The sequence below is a fragment of the Planococcus citri genome, chromosome 1 (genome assembly GCF_950023065.1).
Source record: "Planococcus citri chromosome 1, ihPlaCitr1.1, whole genome shotgun sequence".
In the NCBI taxonomy this organism is placed as follows: domain Eukaryota; kingdom Metazoa; phylum Arthropoda; class Insecta; order Hemiptera; family Pseudococcidae; genus Planococcus; species Planococcus citri.
The window spans coordinates 19,039,171-19,048,080 of NC_088677.1; the positions used below are offsets into that span (position 1 = coordinate 19,039,171).

The window sequence follows — 8,910 nt, forward strand, 5'->3', positions numbered from 1 at the left end:
AGGTTTCAAAATGACTTGAGCATACCAGCAGTCGACTTAATAGCGTATAAAGTAAAACTACAGAATTTATTTTGAATAAAAAATTCAACAAAATAATGAAAGAAATTGTTACCTAATAATTTCATTACAGATTTTATTTACGAATGGTGTGTTTTTGAAGACTAATTATAAACGATCAATTGAAGGCAACTGCTCTCAACTCAAGATGCTTGTTTGGATTTTCAGCAGACTGATCGTGTAAAAGGTGAAAAAATAATATGCGAACTTCTCTAAACTTATATTGTTTTGTTTATACTCTTTCGGCAGTTCGTTGCACATTATTGACACCTAATGATGAAAATTCAAATAACATTTTATTCGAATGTACAACTAATAAAAATAAAAAAATCAACAACTAGTCAAAGTTCAAAATTTATTTTACAAAAAGTTGCAAAATATTAGTTAAAATTATGTTCGATACATCGCATTGTGTAAGTTCTTAGTAAAATTGGTTCGTTAACTCATCGGAAATTCAACCCAAGGTCATCACGTGTCACTTGAAATATAACGAAACAAACATGAAATTATCTCGTTCGAAATTTTCAATTTTATCCTATTACTACTCGTTGCAGTTTTTTGATACCATTCAAATATAAATGTGCCGTTTGGTGTGTCTGGTTCCCATTCAATTAATATGTAGGCTATAACCTTGTGAAATTGAGACGCATTTAAAACTAGTCTTTCCTATTTTAGAGTTATTCGCGAATCAACGTTTTATTTTGAAGCTATATCTACATATTACTTAAATTAGATACATTTTTGAAGTGTTCAATTTACAAGTTGACCATGTGGTTTTTCATTGTTGCAGTTTTTTTGATATTATTATTAATTTATAAAATATTATCACCTTCGCCAAGAGTTCTTGAATTCGCTGAAAAGGTTCCAGGTCCGAAAAGGTATTCGATTATTGGTACCCCGGCTGTTTTTACATCGGCGAAATGTGAGTACTATTTGTTACTTCTTCGCAATTACTTACTTACTCATTTGCATTAATTTAAAACATTAAAAAAAAAATCTTAGAACATTAATAATTAAACTAAAATTATTATATCCATGGAGAATATTAGAAACCTTTCAATTTTGATTTTTTTCAGCTTATTTATATACACTTACCGGATTATATGAGAAATACGGTCCCGTTTATCGCATTTGGTATGGAAATAAAGTTATCTTCGTTCTCAATGACCCAGATGATATCGAGGTGCTTAATTTTGCTATCTAGTTTAATACGTACTTACAAAAAACTACGTATAGTTTCCTATTTCGAAAGACAATTCGTGCTGATAATAATTTTATTGCTTGAAAAATTTTAGGTTTTACTATCATCAACGAAACATCTCGAAAAACCGTTTACCTACCGGCAGCTGGATTCATGGCTGGGTAAATCAAGTTTGCTGACGAGTGAGGGTGAGATTCAGATTGCCATTTCGTACCTACCTACCTACCTACCTACCTACCAACCTCGAACAGTGCAGTAAAAAATTACTGATTTTATTGTGAAATTAATTTTTCAGCTGATATTTGGCGTGTTCATCGTAAATTATTAACACCTTCGTTTCATTTCAAAATTGTCGAGAAATCTGTTCCAATGATGTTCAAAAATGCTAAAATTCTTTGCGATAAATTGGAATCGGAAATCGATCAATCTGGATTCGATATTCAAAAATATCTCGAAAGAACCGCTCTAGACATAATTGGAGGTACCTATGCTATGAAAATCGCTGTACCTACTCGTTGTACATACCTACTTGAGTTGACTGCTCAAATTTTAAAATACTAATTTTGCTTTCTTTGGTAGAAATCGCAATGGGAATTAGAATAAATTCGCAGTCGTCTGTGAATAATGATTATCTGAACAGCATGAAAGTGTAAGTATCTATTTATAGCTGCTTCCTTCTATAATCAACTTTAATCATTATGTGGATATAAAATTTTACTTTAGAAAATTGTTCGTAGCTTATCCAAAACTCTGTTTGAACGTTTTGAATCTCCTTGGCTCGAGTCAGAAACTGCGTTCAAATTTTCCAAAACCGGGCGTGATTTTTTCAATAATCTTAAAACAGTTAAAGACGAAGGCAGAAAGGTGATTATTCCTAAATTTTTTATTTATTCACCTATAGATATGAATTTTTTTGGAAGATGTAGGTACTCATACTCAGTACCTATTAACATCTCTTTTTTGTATTTTACCAAGGTGATCCATGAAAGAAGAAAATTATTGCAAGAAAATCACAAAGTGTTCGATGAAGAAGAAAATGATGATGGTAAGTTCAACGAGAAGATCAGTGATGCGGAGAAAACATAATAAGTATTCATAGTTTAGATCTGGTTGCTTTTACTCGTGCACTTATATTTATTTTTCGAATCAACTACAACGATAACCTTCGAAATTGACTGTGCTTATCTGTTGAAAAAAATTGCATTAAAATAATTTTGAGTTGACTAGATGCATTATTATCGTAAATATGATTCTTATAAAATTGTTAATAACTTCATCTTCGAAATATGTGATATTTTTTAAAAATTATTTATTTTTAGGTAGAAGAAAATTGCAACCATTCTTGGATTTTATGTTAACGCAAGCAACTTTCAGCGATGACGACATTGAAAATGAAGTACAAACTTTCATGTTCGCAGTACGTACAAATGATTAATACCTATTTGATAAATTGAAAATATTCAAAATAAGCAAGACTATAAGAAATGAACAGACCCTTTTTTAAGCTGAAATGGTCAATACAATTGGTTATGGTTATGTTTGTAGAGGACCAAGACCACCTTAATATCGTCTCATTGATAAATTTTAATCATATTTTTTTAAAACAGGGCCATGACACCACTAAATCAGGGATGTCGTTTTGCTTCTATTGTTTAGCAAATCACCAAGAGATTCAGGTAAATTTCAAGTTCAATGTAAGTAGGTACTGATTAGGCATGTAATTAAAATGCATCATTGAATGATTTTATATGTATAGAACAAGGCAGTAGAAGAAATAAGAGAAATGTTACTAAGTGTAGAAGGAGAACCTACCTACAATGATTTTCTCGGTTTGAAATATTTGGAAATGATTATCAAAGAATCAATGCGATTATATCCACCTGCGCCAATTATATCGAGAAAGATCGACGAAGATATTAAATTACCGAGTAGGTTAACAAAACATCTTCTATCGTTAATTAATCCTTCTTGAATGATGGGCTGGCTATCTTATGTAGCCTATTCTGCAATAATTAACGATGACCAAAAATGTTCCCCTTTCAGGTGGCTATGTATTACCTGCTGGATCCAATGCTGATATCAGCATATATAATACGCATCGTAACGCTAAATATTTCAAAGAACCGGAAAAATTTATTCCCGAAAGATTCGAGGAAAGAGATGAAGAAAGAAGTCCATACGCTTTTATTCCGTTCAGCGCAGGACCACGTAATTGTATGGGTTAGTACTCATGCTTACGAGTTCTGTGTGTACAAATACATTTACCTATTTGTTTTCAGTGTGATTAATATTTGTATAATTTTATAGGTCAAAAATTCGCCATGTTAGAGATGAGAATAATCGTAGCGATGCTGCTGCTGAAATATCAGTTTTTATTGGATGAAAATGCGAAACCTGTGGACGTCAAAGTTGGCATGGTGTTGGAGCCTATGGATCGTATACCCATTAAAATAAAAAGACGAAAAGCAGTTCAATAATATTAATCGAATATCAATGGTCTTCTGTAAACAATACCGAGTGCATGAACTGAAAAAGTGAAAAATCTCATTTGTAATAATCTATCTGTGAATATTTTTCATTATTAATAATTTATAAAAATACAGTTGTTATTTTGTAACTATTACTCTATCATCGTCAAGTATTGAGTTTTTGAATTATTTAACTATCGAGCTCATTCTTACCCTTCGACCGAACCATTGGTGAAATGTATTTACGGCAAACTAGTTATGCAATTTTATCAACTCGCACGTGTACAAGTTGCGTACTCTCCTGATACTGGAAAAAATCAGTCGTCAAATTTAAATTTACCTCTTCTCAAACCACGATCGAGCTAGTTAAATCCCCAGGGGGGATGCTGAAGGCCAAAACACATTACCATGTCATTTGAGCCTCATAAAACACTATAAATATACAATGAAAAATATAAAAAACGTAAACAAATTTAATGTAAGAACATAAAATTTACCAAAATTTCATCAAGTGGAGATGGAAAGCCAAAATTCATTTTGCAAACTACATAATTTCAATACGCTACGAAGTCAACTGCTGCCTCCAGCGACTTTTTGAAAGGTTGTATGAAGCTTTTTTGGAAAATTGAAATTTCCTAAAAGTAGCTGGAAGCTTCGAAACCGTTTGCATGGTATCTAACGGATTTTTTTGTTGAAAAAATCACTACTTTTTCACTACGTTTTTCACTACCTTTTTTCAACTAAATTTTCAAAAAGCTATCCACTCGACCCCTCTCCCCCTCCGTTGGACACACAGAAAAATTGACAAAGTCAAATTTTCAAAAATATTGAAATTAGAAGAAAATCTGTATAAAGTGCACCGGGGTAAGTTAGAAAACTTGCTCTAGCGCCTAGAGGTTTATATCTGGGGAAGTGTGACTTGAGGGTACTACCCCTACTTTATCACAATTAAAAGGAAAGGCAAATTGCTGTGCATGAGCAAGTTGGACATGGACACACAATATTGTCAGTGAGGAGTCAAAATGATTCCACCTGTTTTTAATTTCTAAAAAAAAAATTTTAAAAAATAAAGAATCGATAGGTAAATGTGGAAATTACTAATTTTAAAAAAAATATTTGCCCCTTAAAATAAAAAAGTAGGAAAAATACTCAACATGAGAAATTAATGGTACAACCTCTACGCACCCTCTCTGGATATCCCAATGCCATACCATATTTTGTTCTGGCGCAGGAAAATTTATTAGTCAATGACATTTTTGTAAGTTGGGGGAGGTGGGTTAAGTATGTTTCTGAATATACATGCTATGTCTAGGTATATCATGTATGGATAGGAAGCTCCTTAATTCAAGTTCATGGTTTTTAACACCATTTGCATTCCAGTTGAGGATTTTAAGAGAATAATGGTTAGAATTATTTATCATTTTGAATGAATTTGGTTAATTTACTTACCACAGCTTGTAAGAGCAGTAGTGTTATTTGAAGACCTTCAGTCAAGTTGTTAACCATTTCAATATGGGAGTTGAGGAGCTGCATAATCCCAGAAATATCCATATGCAATAGCTGATCAGAATTCACATCAGGAGGTTTTGTAATCTTAGCATAGCTAACTGCCGGTGTTGTGATAGTTGGAGTTTGCACATGTATTTGGATGACATTTCAACATTTTCAGGAGCTTCATGTAAGAAGTCGCTTTTAGGGACGAGTAGGTAGATATTTTTTATTTTTTCTCGTACTCATAAGGTTTGGTGCGTTATCTTGACGTGTTTGGAGGTGTTGACACCTCGTAGGGTGTTGTCGCATCCGCGAGCTAGTGACCAGGTGGTTGCAATTCATTTTTATGATGCAAGTGCACCGAGATGAGTTTATCGAGGGGTTATCTTTGCAACCGTGGGAGACAGGCGGAAGTTCTCACGTATCGTGAGTAAAATTGTACTCAGCAAAGAGCTTAGCTGAGTGTAGAGATCTCAGTCGTTTTAAGTTTGTGCTGTGGTAAAGTGCCTGTGCCTGTTGCTGTCTCGCGACCACGTCGCCGAAGATATACCTGCTCCTGTGACGCTATATTGACGAGTACGAATACGAGTCTAAATACGAGTCCGAGTCCGATACGGATATATTATGAGTCGAATTATTGAATTAATACGTGAATATGTAAGTTTATCTTACTGAGTACTACAATACATGAATGCTTGTTTATTATTGGCCGTTTTTATGTGTTTGCATGATTTTATGGTGCCTTACGCACCCAGATATTATTTTATGAGGAAGTGAATATTGATCAGAACAGTGTTAGAATTTATTACGCGCATTGTACGTCTTGTCAGTGAGTCATGACCCCGCGGGGGACTCAAAGAGGTACCACTATGCGGTATGTGTGATGAGCCATACAGGCGACGATGTGGCCTCTCGGATAAATCTAGGTTGGAGCCTGATCATTCCGTTATGCTGACACTGATGGGTGAACCACGAGTAAAATGGTACTCGGGTCCGAAGCATCCCCATAGTTGGTACAATATCAGGTTTCCTTCATGGTTCAACTCGAATCAATACATGATAAATGCTTTTTAAAGAAAAGATTTGTTTTCTATCATTATCGTCTTTGGTTGTAAGAGCACAAATTGGCAGAGGTTCTTTACTTCTGTCAAAGAGGCAGTGTAAACAAATAACTGGTATTGGGCATCGAAGCGGATCTTTGTGTGTTGTAAAACGCAAGGATGTGTGCGTAAGTAAACAATCTCATTTGGTCCCAACCTGTGGAAGCGTTCCATAAGATTGCATGTAAATTTGCTACTTTTCAATTTCAATTTTCTCTGAAATGTTGTGTTAAAAAAAGCTAGTTTTATAATATGATATGTTAGAAAGTCTAAATTTTTGTTTTAAATAAGTTTTTTATCAACAAGTGTCTTATTCATTGAGAAATTTGAACGACAAGTATGCCATTTTTACATGGTTTCTTATGGGACTACAGTTTTGTTTGGGACCAAATGAGAACGTGAAATCCCGTAAAAATGCGCTGTGACGTAATTGTGACGTCACACTTCGATTCCCAATAGCTTTGTCAATCAATTCATTTTCGATATCTTCTGTTGACAAACTGGTAGGTACTATGGTATGTGATGACTACAGACAGATGGTTAACTTGGTTTTGAAATGTATGATATTGCCAATTGTTGGTATCAAGGAATTTTGTTAGCGCTAGTGCTTGATAGCCATCAGGGGAAGATAAGCAAATTCTTATTCTCTTACCAAATACTTTTGCATCATAATCTTCTAAATCAAGCTCAGCTATCTTACTGGTTAGTTCTTTAATGTTTCCATCGGCCAGAAAAATTTGAGGAACTCTGAATTTTATTGTTAGTAATTCATTGCTTGTTAATAAGGTAGATAGGTTCAGGTAAGTAGGTAGGTGACGAACTCCAAGGCTCGCATTTTCATCTCGGAGTTCTCACAGTTCCTAGCACTGTAACGTGTATATAGACTGGCTGGATACGTCAGTAATATACTCGTTGATAGAAGCAGAGATTCGAGGCGCGAATACGATTTTGTACATCGTGATCGCCCTACATCTCGCTTCTTGGTGCTATTTTTAGATTCGATGTTCCAGTGAGCTGATACAGGCAGCCGCTGGTATTTCCGTTTTCTCACCGCCTCGGCGGTATATGAGTAAGATGTATAGAGTTAGCAACGTTGCGACGTTGACAGTTCCCCCTTTTTTCATATTTGTACAGTCATGTAGTCATCTACACATATGTTAGGTTAGAGTAGAATATTTCTTACGTGTATTAATTTAGTCGTCTTTGTATGGTCTTAGATTCGTCATGTTCAGCGCTCGGATATTCTTTCCCTAAAAAACCCAAAATATGCGCTTAAGTATTCCCTAAAAAATGCCAAAATATGCTTTAAAAAGTAAAAATATTCCCTAACAATATGGGCATTGTTTTACAGGGAAAATCAATTCCTATAGGACTGTACTGATATTGTTGAGTAATACCAAGAATTCACGAACAAAAATGCAAAATAGAGCGTTTTATGAAATCACGATTTATTAAAGGAATGAAAAACAACTAAAATAAGAAACAAAAAAAAGTAGGTCAGAGTCAGCTATTGCCAGTTTAAATTTTGTGGGGAAAAAATGAAAAATAGAAAAATACTAATATGGTGCAAAAATTTGAAATTGAGCAAAATATTCCAAAAACTGCTAAAAACGTAAAATATGCTCCAAAAAAGAAAAAAATATTCCCTAAAAAATGCCAAAATATGCTGTTATATGCTTTTATTGTAAAATATGCCAAAATATGCTCTAACAAATTAGGCTCATTTTACTTGAAATTTCATGAATCGTGGGGATAATTGGAAAATTCCCTATCTTCTATGCATACAAATAATATGCTACAGCATAAAAATTCGAGCCCTGGTCATGTTATAGTTAGCAAGTACATGGGTAATTCTCAGAAAAAAGGTCAATTTTGATGTGCATAATTTTGAAAAATAAAAATCATTTTTTTGGAAAATTTCAAGTGGGAATCATTTGTATAGGTGTCCCAGATCCCTGTTCTAGTGTTGGCCTCAATTCAATCCCCCCCACTGTGGACCCCGGCCCCCTAAAACAGCGATAATTAGGATTCGACCCTCATCGATGTGTAATATGTCGATTGTTATGTTTTCGAGGTCGTAGAATTCGAATCTGGAGTTATTTTTTATGTAGAGGTGGAGGGGGAGGCGTGGGGAGGGGGAAAATGTCAAATTTTGCTTATATTATCGTGTAATATGTCAATTTATGTTTTTCAGGCCGCAAAGTTCGAATCTGGACTTATTTTTATGGTAGGGGTAGAGGTGAGGTGTGGGGAAGGAGAAAATGTCAAATTTTGCTTGTTTTATCGTGTAATATGTCGACTAGCGCGATAAAAGTACAGCTGTCTGAAATTTGGCCAAGTCGAAGGACAAATGGGCGCTGGACAAGCCGAAGGACAATCTCAACATTTTTTCGTTTCTAGCCTTACCTACTGGACATTATTCGATTTTTAACACGTAATAAATGTGTACTTATCATGTAGAATAACATCCCTTTCTCAATTACCGTTTTTGGCGGGTTCATCAGGGTAAATAAAAAGGCAAGCCGAAGGACACCAATTTTGCGAAATATCATATTCTCAGAGACAAGTACGATCAGAACGAGCCATTGCGTAG

The 8,910-nt window shown here is 34.5% G+C and overlaps 1 protein-coding gene across 2 annotated transcripts; it reads left to right on the forward strand.

The window, feature by feature from the left end:
• Nucleotides 1-512: 512 nt before the first annotated feature.
• LOC135849695 (cytochrome P450 4C1-like) lies at nt 513-3,896 on the forward strand. 2 transcript variants are annotated; one of them, XM_065370221.1, is made up of 13 exons: nt 513-675; nt 848-979; nt 1,134-1,240; nt 1,353-1,446; nt 1,554-1,739; nt 1,838-1,907; nt 1,996-2,122; nt 2,234-2,303; nt 2,578-2,675; nt 2,866-2,934; nt 3,015-3,186; nt 3,302-3,478; nt 3,566-3,896. In XM_065370221.1, exons 1-13 carry the CDS (start codon nt 636-638, stop codon nt 3,733-3,735), a joined length of 1,512 nt encoding a protein of 503 aa, XP_065226293.1. In that variant the 5' UTR covers nt 513-635; the 3' UTR covers nt 3,736-3,896. The 2 variants fall into 2 exon arrangements, with proteins under 2 accessions (XP_065226293.1, XP_065226295.1); XM_065370223.1 differs by having other exon boundaries at nt 520-979.
• Nucleotides 3,897-8,910: the final 5,014 nt, after the last annotated feature.

Coding starts and splice junctions, on each gene's coding strand:
- LOC135849695 (XM_065370221.1), top strand. CDS start 636: ATGTGCCGTTTGGTGTGTCTGGTTCCCATTCAATTAATAT. Junction 1,740..1,837: donor CGCTCTAGACATAATTGGAG/GTACCTATGCTA, acceptor TTTCTTTGGTAG/AAATCGCAATGGGAATTAGA. Junction 2,123..2,233: donor TTAAAGACGAAGGCAGAAAG/GTGATTATTCCT, acceptor TATTTTACCAAG/GTGATCCATGAAAGAAGAAA.